Source organism: Dreissena polymorpha, chromosome 14 (assembly GCF_020536995.1).
Source record: "Dreissena polymorpha isolate Duluth1 chromosome 14, UMN_Dpol_1.0, whole genome shotgun sequence".
Lineage (NCBI taxonomy): Eukaryota > Metazoa > Mollusca > Bivalvia > Myida > Dreissenidae > Dreissena > Dreissena polymorpha.
The window spans coordinates 73354090-73370413 of record NC_068368.1 but is presented as its reverse complement, the minus strand read 5'-3'; the positions used below and the strand labels follow the sequence as shown (position 1 = coordinate 73370413).

General features: G+C 35.9%; 1 protein-coding gene across 2 annotated transcripts in view; it reads left to right on the top strand.

Annotated features, from left to right (window-relative positions):
* The window catches only part of LOC127857039 (uncharacterized), a 35253-nt gene extending 29262 nt beyond the window's left edge, over positions 1-5991 (top strand). For both annotated transcript variants that reach the window (XM_052393324.1, XM_052393323.1), the window contains one exon: positions 195-5991. In XM_052393324.1, coding sequence (XP_052249284.1) covers positions 195-233 — 39 coding nt within the window. In that variant the 3' untranslated portion in view covers positions 234-5991. The remainder of the gene's footprint in view (positions 1-194) is intronic.
* The last annotated feature ends 10333 nt before the right edge of the window (positions 5992-16324 follow it).

The following is a 16324-nucleotide window of genomic DNA, read 5'->3' as shown; positions in this document are numbered from 1 at the left end:
TGTATTTTCCACTTATCAAGATGTATTTACCACTTATCAAGATGTATTTTCCACTTATCAAGATGTATTTACCACTTATCAAGATGTATTTACCACTTATCAAGATGTATTTTCCACTTATCAAGATGTATTTACTACCCGGTACTTATCATGGTGTATTTTCAAATTATTTATTTTGTATTTCCATGTTGCAGGCAAAGTATGAGGCATTGGCAGCAGAGAGGAATGGCTGAGGACAAAAGATTACTAAAGACTGGAGTAAAAAAACTGACAACTTTTGGAGTAAAAACTTTGATAAATTTTTTAATATTTTGTGATTTGTTAACAGCCCTTCAAGATCTCTTAATTAAGTTATTAGAATGAAGTCGCTCTACTGTAAACTGTTAGTTACAAAAATGAAATATAAAATAATACCCTTGCTCTTGGAAACGGGGCTTAATGCATGTGCATAAAGTATCCTACCAATATGCACAGCCTAATCAGGGATGACTCTTTGCTTTAATGGTAGATATATTTTTTTAAAGGAAGAATTCTTAGAATCCATTTAAAGCGGAAAGTGTTGCCTTTATAAGCCTGTGTGGACTGCACAGGCCAACAGTCTGGGATGACATGTCAAGCACATGCATTAAGCCCTGTTTTCTCAATATTTGGCTCTCTATGCAAAACATTGCTACCATGTTATCAGGCCTGGGATGGTCAGTTCTATCAGTCAGCGACCCATGTTTGCTGGTCAGCTGTTGTTGCAGCATTGTCGTTTTGTTTGACCCTGTGTTCATTTTCATGTTGAAGGATGCTCCATGGTGGCAGCTATTTTAACTCGAGCACTCTTTAATTTGAAAGAATCATGGTGAAGTGTACTGGTAAGAAATGTAGTGCATTATACGGGTTGTGTCAGTATACATTGGCACTAATGTAAACAATCCAGTCCACAGTGTTTTAATAAGCTCACCTGAGCACATGCTCATGGTTAACTTGTGTGATCGCTATTGTCCGATGTGCGTCATCTGTCCGGTGTGCGTCATCTGTCCGGTGTACGTCATCTTTCCGGTGTGCTTCATCTATCCGGTGTGCGTCATCTGTCCGGTGTGCGTCATCTGTCCGGTGTGCGTCATCTGTCCAGTGTGCGTCATCTGTCGGGTGTGCGTCATCTGTCCGGTGTGCGTCATCTTTCCGGTGTGCGTCATCTGTCCGGTGTGCGTCATCTGTCCGGTGTGCGTAATCTGTCCAGTGTGCGTCATCTGTCCGGTGTGTGTCATCTGTCCGGTGTGGGTTATCTGTCCGTTGTATCTGGTATTATACTTGTAGACCTTTCCTTGGATTGCATTTTTTATTCGCCCGTTTTCGAAAACAGGACTTATTATAAGATAACCTTTGGCGGGCGGTGTCCACCGCAGTGTCTGCTCTCTAATTATCCCCCGCCATAGGCGGAGGGATATTGTTTTGGCGTTGTCCGTCCGTCCTTCCGTCCGTCTTTCCATCCGTCCGTCTGGAGCCATATCATGGAAGTGCTTTGGCGGATTTCATTGAAACTTGGTATGAGTATATATATGGGTAAAAGGATAATGCATGCCAAATGGCATTGTACACCATCTGATAATAACAGAGTTATGGCCCTTTATATTTTGAAAAAATGATTTTTGTGTGTCCAGAGCCATATCTTGGAAGTGCTTGGGCGGATTTCATTAAAACTTAGTATGAGTGTCCAGAAGCATATTTGCGGGGGATATCATTTCAACGAATTTGCTTGTTCAAATGGTTTTCATCAGATCTTCACCAAAATTGGTCAGAAGTTGTATCTAGACAGTATCTAGGTCAAGTTCGAATATGGGTCATGCCAGGTCAAAAACTAGGTCACTGGGTCATTTCACTTAGTGCATTTAAATTATTTAGCATGGTGTCCACTCTCTATTTTAAGTAGTTTTCATCGGATCTAAACCAAGTTTGATCAGAAGTTGTGTCTTATTGATATTAAGGTAAAGTTCAAAAATGGGTCATGCTGGGTCAAAAAATAGGTCATGAGGTCACTAAGTGCATTTCAATCATTAAGCATGGTGTCCGCTCTCTAATTGGAGTAGTTTTAATCCGATCTTCTCCAAATTTGGTCAGAAGTTGTGTCTAAATGATATCAAGTTCAAATATGGGTATTGTCCAAAACTATCAAACGGGCGTATCTTGTGACAGTTTGGTACTCTTGTTTTGGCTGGTAGGATCAAGGTGAAGGGCACTGTTAATTTTAGGAGAAAATCAGATTCTTCTCATAAACTTATGCTCGACTAAGGACTGTTAGAGGTATAGTTATAATATTCTGTGGGTAGGTAGCTTATCTGCAGATTTTGAGATTTGCACTATTCTTTTAATGTTATTAGATTATAATGGTAAAGACTTGGTTTTATGGCTTTTCCATGTTATATGTGTCTGTTTTTTCTGTTTCATCTGTACACAAGTTAATACATCCCTAAAATGGGTGTATTTCATGACTAGCTGGCATTCCTGTGAACAGATTGATGTGTTTTTATTGTATTTTGTTTTATACTTATTGCATGCAATATGTCTTATTTGGTTTTTTTAATGTCATTTCAGACACTGATGAAAATTTTCAAATTTGTTAGTGCATGAAATTCTGCACAAACATACACCATGTTACATTGTTGGTCGTTCATTGAGTCACCTCAGGCACTGGTTTTATGTATTCATTGTGTACTGGTTTTATGTATTCATTTTGTATTTGTGTTTTAATTGAAACTCTTTTTAAATGTTGTGTGTTATTGTCCCCTACCGGTGAATTTGGAGGGGACTTATGGTTTGCGCTCTGTCAGTCTGTCCATCAGTCTGTCTGTCACACTTTTTTGGATCCTGCGATAACTTTAAAAGTTCTTCATATTTTTTCATGAAACTTAAAATATGGATAGATGGCAATATGGAGATTATGCATGTCATTTCATTTTGTTCCTATGTCAATAATATGGTTGCTATGGCAACAAATATAAAAAAATAATAAAAAATTCTGGCAATGGTGGAGTTTCACTGGTAGGGAACCATATTGCTTGGCAATCTCTTGTTTTTATATAAATTTGTAAATGTTTTGTAACATGAATATTTGTTTTGAAGCATGTCCATGTATTGACCTTTTACCAGTGAGGCCTTTATAATATGATTTATTTCATGAATCACCATTGGCATTTTATCAAGACAATGTAAATTATTGTGTATGGTTTCTGCTGTTAACCCTTTTAGCGCTGGAACCGGATTTTAAAGGCCTTTTCAAACAGTTTGGATCCAGATGAGACGCCACAAAATGTGGCGTCTCATCAGGATCCAAACTGTTTGCTATTCTGATAGTATTATTTGAAAAAATTCGAAGAAAATGCCAATTTTAGAAATTCAGCAGACGACATTTTGCAGACGACAAATTTTCCAGCATGCAAAGGGTTAAAGGATACACTTAACCTTGTTCTGCAAAAATGGGGCTTATTAAATTGCATAAAGTGTTGTCCTAGATGAGCCTGTGCAGTCACCACATTTTCCAAGTTATTTGTTTCCTCTAAAAAAACTTTAAATATTTTTGCTTTCTACTAATTTTCTTAATCCATTGTTATAAATTGTAGTCCTTGACGTTTCATAATTGTATGTCAGGGGTCATCTTCATGGCAATCATGTCAAGTATTCTATAACAGTGTTTTTTTATGGCAATTTCGGGGCCGATATTCGGCCCCATTGCCCTAAAAAAAGAGTATATATTTTTCCCCCATTTTGTAGAAAAAATCCCCACCAAAAGTAAAAAAAAAATTTTTTTTAATTTTTTTTTTTGTTGTTGAAGTAACTGTTTTATGATAAATATACAGGGCTCAACATTTATGGTTGTCCTATTGCCCCTGGCAAGTAAAAGTTGGGTCTGGGCAAGTAATTTTATAATCTAGTTGTCCGCCCGGAAAAGTGCAAAGAAGAACAAAGAGCATTTAAAAAGAACAAAGAGCATTTAATTTAGACTTTAATTGCTGTAATCATTTTGTTAAATGTTCAAAAATAAAAAAGGTTTTGTGGTGTATCATTTTGGTTTATCAAACAATATGAGGTTTACAGTTGATGCGATATTTCATGTTTGGGCAAGTTGCTTTACGTTCAGTGCAAGTAGATTTTGGAAGTACTGGCCCGGTAGGGCAAGTTGGTTTTTCGGTTAATGTTGAGCCTTGATATATCTCAAATTTATTTCATAAACAACTAATTAAGTATATAACTATAATTAATATTATTTTGAATTATTATAAAAAGTTATATTAAGTTAGTTTTTCCCAAATCAGTTAATTTAACATGAATTGCATTTTTTTCCAAAAATGGCCAGGGAAAGGCCTGATGTATCTAGGTATATTGTGTCAATATTCGTTGATAAAAACATTCCGATTTGGTCCATTTTATCGATAAAAAATGCTCGCATTTTCCATTTTATCGATTAAAAAAATCCCAATTAGACTCAAAATGGCAAGGAAAACTAAGACTGTGCATGGAGGCTGAACTGTCTGAAACAAATGTTGAAAAAACCATTGGTACAGTATATATTTAAGAAATAGGACAAAGACATTCAGCTGTGAATATTACATTCATGCATACATGTGTATTCATATAATAAATATCATTACATATAAAAGAGTAAATTTTTAATTTTTTCCCCTTTGGACTGGTCCCGCCACCATTCCCCTATAGGTGAAAAAAAAAAATGTTTAACATGTGTTCATATGTCATCCAAGGGTGTTCATGGGTGTTTTGATGTAAGCTGTGAAATACTGCGATGTGTTCAATAATTAAGTAGGAACAGTGACCTATGTTTTATAACAAAGTTCAATAAAAGAGTTGCTATGGTTTACCATGTTTTGTTACAATTTTAATTAGTTGAGAAGCTGCGGTTTACCATGTTTTGTAACAATTTTGATTAATTGAGTAGCCACGGTTTACCATGTTTTGTAACAATTTTGGTTAATTGAGTAGCTACTGTTTACCATGATTTGTAACTATTTTGGTTAATTGAGTAGCTCCGGTTTACATGATGCTGTAACAAGGTTCAACTATAGAGTAGCTACGATTCACCATGTTATGCAATCAAAGTACTATAACAGAGTGGTGACAAAGTATAATAATAATAAAGCAACTATGGTTTACAATGTTTTGTAACAAAGTTTTATAAAACAGAAGCTAAAATTTACAATGTTTTGTTGTGACAAAGTTCAATAATTAAGAAACTATGTATTACAATGATTTGTAACAAAGTTTTATAAAACAGTAGCTACACTTTACAATGTTTTGTTGTGAAAAAGTTCAATTAAAAAGGAACTATGATAAAATGATTTGTAACAAAGCTTTATAGTTCAGTAGCTACCGTTCACCATGTTATGTAAGAAAGCTCAATAAACGAATACCTGCAGTTTTCCATGTTTAGTAACACAGTTATACAGAAAAGTAGCTACAATTTACCATGTTTTGTCCCGAATGTCCATAATAGAGGAACTATGTTCCAACATACTTTGTAACAAAGTACAATAATAAAGTAGTTACGTTTTACCATGTTTTGCAACAAAGTTCTATGATAAGAGTAGATAGGGTAAGCCTTATTATGTAACAAAGACTAGTAATAGAGTATGTACAATTTAGCCTGTTTTGTAACCAATTTTAATGTTAATTACTTACTTCATCATATTTTGTCATGAGAAACTGTTTTCTGTGTTTTTTGTCGAAACAATTAATCAAAATGGCAATTAAGACCACACAACTTTCTTGGGTGGCAGCCCTATTTAATTAAATTATCCATTTTCATCAGTCATTTTAAAATCTAAACATTGGAAATTTTGTACATAACAAAATGTCAACTCAATTTTGATTCTTCGTATTTTTAGATGCTTTTATTGTTCTGCATTTTAATATTTCTGTTGCAATTTGATGACAAGTTTTATACATGTATATAAGAAAACATCAGAACCTAAATAAAGAAGTTGTGAATAGCTGCGCAAGATTGCTGTTGTCTTTTTTTAAGCAGACAAATAGCCCTTTAACTGCGGATGTATTAATAAATTGGTGACCTACCTTACCTTATGGTTTTATTCATTAACTTTAATGCGTCTTTTTGAGAAATTTTAGGTCCCTTTAAATACTAAATATATTACTAAAAATATGTCAACATCAGCAAATGTAAAAACTGAGCATTTGGGCTGATACTATTATATAAATTATGTGATATAAATTATCTTTAAATAAAGCTTCGCTTTTGGTAAATGCATCGTAAGTGTGGTTCCAGATTAGCCTGTGCAGTGCGCACATGTATGGTTGCAATTTCAAGGAGAACAATATAGTTCAATGCTGCGCTCAAGACTGAAGGCCCGCTATTATACAACAGGTTAGCTCGTTTACTTCTACGAAAACCATTGCATGAGTATGCAGGTACGATGCATTTTTGGAAAAAAAAATACATGGGCCGTGCTCTGTGAAAAGGGGGTTTAATGCATGTGATTAAAGTGTCGTCCCAATGGGCCGTGCTCTGTGAAAAGGGGTTTAATGCATGTGCGTAAAGTGTCGTCCCAATGGGCCGTGCTCTGTGAAAAGGGGTTTAATGCATGTGCGTAAAGTGTCGTCCCAATGGGCTGTGCTCTGTGAAAAGGGGTTTAATGCATGTGCGTAAAGTGTCGTACCAATGGGCCGTGCTCTGTGAAAAGAGGTTTAATGCATGTGCGTAAAGTGTCGTCCCAATGGGCCGTGCTCTGTGAAAAGGGGGTTTAATGCATGTGCGTAAAGTGTCGTCCCAATGGGCCGTGCTCTGTGAAAAGGGGTTTATTGCATGTGCCTAGTGTCGTTCCAATGGGCCGTGCTCTGTGAAAAGGGGTTTAATGCATGTGCGTAAAATGTCGTCCCAATGGGCCGTTCTCTGTGAAAAGGGGTTTAATGCATGTGCGTAAAGTGTCCTCCCAATGGGCCGTGCTCTGTGAAAAGGGGTTTAATGCATGTGCGTAAAGTGTCGTCCCAATGGGCCGTGCTCTGTGAAAAGGGGTTTAATGCATGTGCGTAACGTGTCGTCCCAATTTACTTAGAAGAGATTTTCTTAAAACGAAAATTGTCATAAAGCGGAAAGTGTCGTCCCTGATTTACTTGTGCAGACTGCACAGGCTCATCTGGGACGACACTACGCAAATGCATTAAACCCCTTTTTCACAGAGCCCATATATAGTAATATGCTAAAACCTCTTTGATCAGATTGCGTCAGTAATACTGTTTACTCTCTAGATGACACATTTATTGCCCAAACTTTCTGAAACCTGAACAGAAAATGGGCTATAATGAAATCTTATTACTTCTTCGAAACAACGTCACGTGGGGTAAAATAAACGGGTCACAAGATCAAATTTCAAGAAAAGGTAGCGATATCTCCGTATTAAAGTATTTAAGTTTATTGCACAATCTTCATGAAATGTGATGAAAATTCAAATGATATCTTGGCTAAGGATGGAACTGTGTTATGTGGGTCTCATCGATCGGCAAAAGCGTTGCGATTGGCCATTTACAAACAATATCAACATTAATGTTTTGGGCAACATACAATGCGCCAGAATACGCGCAATACAAAAAACAAATCCAAATTTGAATATCAAACCGGAAGTAATTCATTACGCAGAAGCATCGCATTATAACTTTTTTGCAATATGTCTGATTTTTATATTGAACACATTTTTAGCTCGGCTAATACCATATATCATTTTTGTGATCGCCTTTTGTTCGTCGTGCGACGTCAGCTATAGTCTTTTACATTTAGAGGACACATTTATTGTCAAATCTTCGGGAAACGAGGATAGAACAAATGTCTCAAAGATATCTTTGACCAGTTTGAAAATGGTTCCGATTTGGCTTAAAACATGCCTGCCAGGGTCGTGGCAGTTTTCCGTATATGGCTATAGTAAACCATTGTAAACTTTCTAGAAGTCCCATTTATTGTCAAATATTCATGAAGGTTAGTCCGAACATTAGTTATATATACTGTATTAGTTCGAAAATTGTTCAGATCTGTTGAAAAACATGGTAGCCAAAGGTTGGAGCGTTTTTCCTTATATCGCTTCGTGGGAGCAGTGGTCTAATGGTAGGACGCTGGCTTAGGGATCGAGAGGTCCCGGGTTCGAATCCCGACCTGACCACTGGAATTTCCTTGAGCAAGAAATTTATCCCACATATGCTCCTTTCCACCCAGGTGTATAAATGGGTACCTGTGAGGGAAATAAGCCAATGTGCCGTGGCTGTATACTGCGCCAAGATGTTAACGGACGACTTTTGACCCAGTGATCAGGGAAAAACATGTAAAGCGCCTTTGAACGCACCCGCGAGTATGAAAAGGGCGCTATATAAATGTGGTATAAAAAAAGTAAAAACTTGTCAACACAAAAAGTCATTTTTTTGGTCAAATCTTCAGAGCATGTGTCCAAAGGATATCTTGTACAAGTTCGAAAATGGTGGCCGCCATGGGGTGGGGCAGTTTTCCTGTTAAGGCTAAAGTTAAATATTGTTAAGACTTTAGAAGTCAAATTTATTGTCAAATCTTCATGAAACTGAGTCAGAACATCAGTAATTCTGGGGGTGGGTCATTTTTCCTAATATGGCTGTAATAAATATCCTAGAAGTCACATTAATGGTCCAATTTTAAAAAACTTTGTCAAAACATATTTTCTAATGATTTCGGATAGCATGGCCGGCAGGGGGCAGGGACTTTGTCCTTATAAGGCTACAGTGAAACCGGCTTAACACTCTAGAACTTACTGTACATTTTTAGTGCAATCAAAATGAAAGTTAGTCACAAAACTTGTTCTTATGATTTCTTGGACGAGTGTCCAAATTGTTTCCGGTTTGTTGAAACACATGGCCGCCGATGTGTGTGGGGAGAGGAGACTGCGCAGTTTTTCTTATTTGGCTATAGTGAAAGCTTGTTGACGCTATATTAGCCAATTTTAATAGTCAATCTTTATGAAACTTGATCAGAACATTTGCCCCAAAGAAATCTCGTCTGAGATTGAAATTTGATCACGTGAGTTCAAAATCTAGGTAAAAAAACCCACAAATATGTTAATACTCTACAAGTCACTTTTTCAGTCCAATCTTCATGCAGCAGCTTGAACTTTTTCAGAATCAAAGACCTATAGAAAACATTACATGTATTTGATAGGTCTTTGTTCAGAATAGACCATTTCCTTTTGGTCACAGGTGAGCGCCTTAGGGCCCGTGACCCTTTTGTTTTGTCTTTTTATATACCTACCAGTTCCATATTTCAATTATTTCAAACGTAATATTGTGATTGATATCTTAGATTTAGCATGAGATGCATACCGTAAAGTTTTCGGACACCCCGTTTTTAGCCAAAATCATTATTTTCAATGACTCTACATGTTCGGACAGTTATTTTACAATACTATCTTACTAAAATTTTACCATGTTGCGCTTATCTGGTAACACTTCAATCATGAGTTTCACACCCGAATTTAAGTTATTAAACTTTGAAGACTAATCCATTCATAAATAACTATGTATGCCTGTAATAGACAATGGTATCACCCAACAACTTAAAGCGAAATATATATCAAAGTGATGTGTATTATATATTAGTTTACAAGCACGTGCATTACAATATTCGTGGAAATATTGACGGCGTATTCCCGTATGAAATTTTTAATATTGATACCCCCATTACCATTGCTAATGGGGGCTATATAGGAGTCACTTTGTCGGTCTGTCGGTCGGTCCGTCTGTCCCAAAATGTCATCCGATCTTCACCAAACTTGGTCAGAAGTTGTATCTAGATGATGTCTATGTCAATTTGAATATGGGTCATGCCAGGTCAAAAACTAGGTCACGGGGTCACTTAGTGTGTTTTAAACCGAAAGTGTCCGGACCATAATTATGTCATTTATCGTTAGATTTTAAAATGATTTGGTACATTTGTTCACCATCATGGATCGGTGTGTCGTGTGAAAAAAGTACGTCGGCATCTCAAAGGTCAAGGTCACACGTGGAATTCAAAGGTCAAATGCTTGTCCGGTCCATAATTTTGTCATTTATTGTGAGATTTTATTTTCTGTATTGTTCTCGGGATGAAGGATCGGTTGACGATTCTTGGACTATTGAAAATCTTGTTAACGTGCACTCACCTTTCTCAATGTGTCATAATGATTACACATAACATTTTACCAAGATATAAACCAATCGGATTGTTTTTTTGCAACTTTAAATTTACTGATCTTAATAACGGTATACAATGACGAAATCGCTCTAGAGTCGTCTATTCTTAACTTCAGCGGGCAATCCCAACTTTCCCGACATATTCATCTGCATTATACACGCGCAATAGTTAGTAAACGCTAATATTCTAATGTAATATTTGTAAGAAAAACATTTTTTTTCTTTTTAACAGTCGTAATAGTTACATGGCTTAATACAATCAAGTTGCTTTCTGGGGATATCGAACTAAATCCAGGCCCAATATCGATTAGTTCCCAATCTTCCTCTGTCACGGAGTTAAATTCTCTTACTGACTTATTGATTATCCCTAACAATTTTTTATTTATTCAGTATAATGTGCAAAGCATTTTTAACAAAATGGATATTCTCAGAATTATCGAGTTTTGATGTATTATCTTTTACTGAGACTTGTCTTAATAACACTATTGAAAATGACGATCTACTTATCCCATCCTATCACCGCCCCGAGCGCAAGATCGAACACACGATAGCCACGGTGGGGTCATTCTATACGTAAAAGACTATCCAATATGAACGCATACCTGACCTTGAACTTATCTCATTTGAATGTATTTGGATTGAATTACACTTGCAGAGTAAAAAGCGTGTCTTATTTAGTTTATATTATAGAACACCAAACGCAGATGCATCCTACACTAATTTAATTGATAACTCTATAGGCTAAGCAATTGGCACTGGTATATCAGATAATATAGTAAAGGGCGATTTTAACATGAATAACAATATATCTACATTAGCCAGGAAACTTGATTCTTGGTGCACTGAGTACAGCCTTGTTCGAGTAATTAACGAACCAACGCATTTTACAGAAAGTTCTTCGTCAATTCTTGATTTGTTGCTTTTAAGTAACCCAAACAGCTTGGTATTATCAGGTGTCGGTGATCATTTTCTTGACCAACATTATTGCTACCATTGTCCTATTTTTGGTCTAATCAAATATAACAAGCCAAAGGCGAAAATATACGAGCGTCTCATATTGAAATACGATGACGGTAACTACGATTTGTTAAGTGAAACTTTCTCTTTATTTAATTAGGAATCAAATGTAAGTAATGATGTCAAAATATATTGCACTAATATTACTGATACCATTATTCGAAATGCTAAACTTTGTATTCCACACAGGCTAATTAAGATCAAACCGCGTGACGCCCTCTGGCTTAATTCACACATACGTCGTATGATAAGAAAACGCAAAAGAGCTTACAAACATGCAAAATGCAAAAATAGCATGTATTTTTGGTCAAAATTTCGTACACTTCGTAACCAGACCACATCATTAATTAGACAAGCCATGAGCATTGCTACGATAGTCTATGCGAAAAACTTAAGCAAGCTAACCACACGTCTAAGGACTGGTGGAGAACTCTTAAGCCATTTATCAACAAACCTTATAATAACTCAATTACTGCACTCGTTAATCCCGCCGACAATTCCATTATAACTGATTGTGTCGAAAAGGCGAACATTCTTAACAATTTCTTTCAGTCAGTCAAAAACTGACATTGCTAACGATAGTTTACCGGATCTCGCTCATGTACCAATTTGAGTTGACTTGCTAGAGTCCTTCATTATCACTCCTACTGATGTTCATGATATTCTCAAAACACTTCCTGTTGATAAAGCATCAGGACCTGACGGTATAATTAACCGTATATTAAAAGAATGTAGAGTCGAATTATCAACCTCCTTATGTAACTTTTTAAATTTCTCACTCGACAAATGTATAATGCCAAGCTGTTGGAAAGAAGCGAACGTCAGTGCAGTCTTTAAAAAAGGTGACCCTAAACTAGCAATAAACTACCGTCCTATATCATTGCTTATTACAATCGAAAAAGTGTTTGAAAAAATTATATTTAAACATGTGTACAACCACCTAATTAATAACAAAATTCTAACCCCATTTCAGTCTGGCTTCTTGCCAGGTGATTCAACCACAAACCAAGTTACTTATATTTACGATACATTTTGCAAAGCCCTCGACAACGGTTTAGAGGTCAACGCTGTGTTTTTCGACATTAGTAAAGCATTTGATAAAGTCTGGCACCTGGGTCTTTTACATAAACTAAATGCTATTGGCATCCGTGGAAAATTACACTCTTGGTTTACAAACTATCTTAATGGAAGACGTCAACGTGTAGTACTTCCAGGCGCCGTTTCAAACTGGGCTTCACTAGAGGCCGGTGTTCCTCAGGGCTCTATATTAGGTTCCCTTCTATTTCTAATTTTCATAAACGATATTGTACACGATATTCAAAGTAACATTCGTCTTTTTGCCGACGACACATCCCTTTACATAATCATAGATGGCCCAAACACTTCAATATTACATAACGACATCAACCGAATATCTAACTGGGCACTAAAATGGCATGTCTTATTCAATCCTACCAAATCTGAAACACTTACTTTCTCCAGAAAACAACAACCTAATACCTATCAATTCACAATGTTGCCAACGCCAATACCGGAAGTAAGCTCTCACAAACACCTTGGAGTTTTTCTTTCGAACGATTGTAAGTGGCACATCCGTATTAAATACATAACTGATAAAGCATGGAGTCGGATTAATATCATGCGTAAACTGAGATTTAAACTTGACCCAAAATCACTTGAAACTATTTATACGTCATTTATACGATCGTTAGTAGAATATTCAGACGTAATATGGGATAACTGCACTCAAGCAGAAAACATGAACTTGACAAAATTCAAACCGAAGCAGCGCGAATTGCATATGGAGCATCTAAATTAGTATCATTAAATGAATTGCAAAAATAAATTAATTTGGAACCGCTTCAAGATCGACGCGACAAACATCAACTTATACTTTTTTACAAAATGCAAAATTCGCTTACCCCTCAGTACTTGACCGACCTTGTACCTCAACATGTCGGAGCTGCTACAAGGTATAATCTCCGCAATGCACGTGAATTACGTACATCCAAATCAAGATCAACGCTCTACTATAATTCCTTTCTACCAGCAGTCATTCGAAAATGGAATATACTACCAGAAGCAATTAAACATAGTGAATCATTGAATATATTTAAATCCAACCTTAAAAAAATTTGATTAAAACACCATCGTACTTTTATGTAGGAAAACGTTAACTCCAAATACTTCATACGCGGCTAAGGAGTAAATCGAGTGCTCTTAATGAATACCTTTACGCAAAAATCTTAATCGCATCCCCATTGTGCTCCTGTGGAGATATTGAGTCCAATCAACACTTCCTTCTCGTATGTCCTCACTTTATCACTATGCGTATTACATAATTGAATAGTATCATCAGAATAACCAGCGATGTTGAGCTTGATATTCTACTCTTCGGTAATAAACATCTTAACGATACTGAAAACTCTGAAAATTTCCTACATGTTCAACAATTTATAAAAGAATCCCGGCGATTCGCTTAACAATCCGGTTAAGATTTGTCGTTACTGTTTTTAATCATAGTCCTCACATTTACAATCCTTCATCCTTATTTGCCTATTTGCTTATTGTTTTCCTTATCTTATCTCATATTTAGCTCGCGTTTTTTTATTTCTTTTTTTTCCTGTTTTCCAAAACCTTTATATATGTATCACTCACATTTCCTATGTCTATATTGTTTCTATTGCACTGCCAATAATGTGTTAACATAATCCCAAGGAGAGAAACCATATAAGAATTATTTCTTTCGTTTTAATCCTTTTCTGATATATATATTGTATTGCGTATTTTGATACATTGTACTTGACAAAAGAAATAAATATGTTTAAACTAAAGCGCTTTTTCCAACAAAAGCACAATCTTAAACGCTTTTTCCAACAAAAGCATAATCTAAAGCGCTACAGCTGCATTAAGCAGACCTTTGATACTTTTATATTTTTCCAACGCTTCATAGATACACGTATTTTCCTAATAATAATTGAATGGCTTTGCACAGGTTTAATTAATTAACCGATTTTTATTACAAATTATTCATTAGAAATCGATATGCGTAACATTTGTCCGAGCGTGTTTTTTGCTTGTTTAAATGATGATTTATTGTTTTTGCCAACTGTGGAAATGTTCGTCTTAAATACTATTTTGCATGATGTTGGAAAGTATGACATTGCATATCATAGTGAAATACAGGTAATGTTTGAAAGGCTAAGTTAATATTAATCACAAAATTCAGCAAGTACATTTTGAAAAAGTTTGGTAGGAGTAAGGATGGGATCATGTATACCATGATTTATGATAGCTGCGAGATCTAGGCCACAATGAGAGTTCACGTCATCTGCGTATTGCAAATCAGAGCACCATACCTTTACTCTTGTTCGAGCCCATGTTTACACAGTGTCGAAGGATGGTCATGGCTGTTGCCCGTCATTCATATTCGTTGTATTTTCTGATCATTAATGAGGTCGGTTCGTGGTTAGTTTAAAAATGTCAAGACCCTTGTCAGCCATTCATATTTCTTGTTTCCTGGTCGCTTTGAGGGGTCGGTTTGTGGTCAGTGGTATGCGCTTCACCGCACGTAACATTTTATGCATAGTAAGCATTTTGTTTGTTAATGATATATATTCCTTTAATGTGAGTTTAATAGAGATGACGAAGATTCTTTAATATAATGCACTGATTGTTGCCAATTAGTCAAAATGAGTGCCGGTTTACTACTTATACCATAAACGTTCCGTTGACGCTATCCAAACTAGGAATTCCTCTCTGTTTATGACGAATTTTTGATGGAACTTCCTTGATAGATTATTTATATCAATACTTCACCTGAGATTGTGCATGGGATTTCTGGGATCAAGGTCAAGAGAGCTGTAACAAACATAAAAAAAGGTTTTATCTTAAACAATCGAGAACAAATGAAGTGATTGCATTGAAAGTTCATACTTTATAAGAACCAGCTTGGGATTGTATTAGGAGTGGGTGATCTATTGTATTAGTGGTGGGTGATCTATTGTATTAGTGGTGGATGATCTATTGTATTAGTGGCGGGTGATCTGAAGGTCGCCATAAGTTAAAATAGAAACATGGTTTCTTTTCAATAACTAATGAGAAAAAATGAAGGTTGCAATTAAATTGCATATTTTTTTATATTCATGCCAAACTAGGGATTGCACATGGGATGGGCGAATTAAAAGTCAAGGTCTTCAAAACTAAATACAGACGAATGCGTGTGACTAAATAGCTCCATAACAAGCTGATCCATCGTCATGATACCGCAAACACCATTGTCTATCCATATTTTATTTGAGATTACATATGGGGTAAAGTTCGCTCATACGAAATATATGAATATAGTTTCCGCCCAATAACTACTTGTATGTCACGAATTTAGATTTTGTATTTTAATTTAAATCGTTAAAGGGGCCTTTCACAGATTTTGACATGTTTTGAAGTTTGTCATTAAATGCTTTATATTGATAAATGTAAACATTGGTTCTAAAAAGCTCCAGTAAAAAATCAATAATAAAGTTTAAAAAAAGAAAAAAAAGGTAACCCTCAGCAGGACTCGAACCACTGACCCCTGGTGTTCGGGAGTAAAAAGTCTGCGCATTAGACCTCTAGGCCATCCTTCCGTATACCATTAAAAGTGTATTTTATACTTCATATAACCGATCCTCGTAGTTTCACAAAATATGATGACAACAACAGAACTCTCAAATTTTTTTAATCGTTTCGCGTTGCAACGCTTTATAATTTTCAGGTTTTTATATCGTCAAACGATGCATATAAAGGCTATTTTAGAGCATGGTAAACGTTCAGTATTACGGTTTCCTCACAAATATCATAACTAAAACGAAAATTTGCGAATATGAAACAACTTTTTTCAATTTTGTCAATTTACCCAAACGTGAAAAGGCCCCTTTAATACCTAACATCAAGATCCATGGGGAAAGATTGCATATCAGGTAGGTGTTGTCAGTGTAAAGGTCATCGTTGGCAGAATTGTTTTCGCGCAAATATCAAAAGAATAAATTAAACTATCTTTAATAAATTCCATAAATATATACCTTTTATCTTGACTTTATAGGAATTACTCGCGGTATGCATGAGAACAAGACCAGTG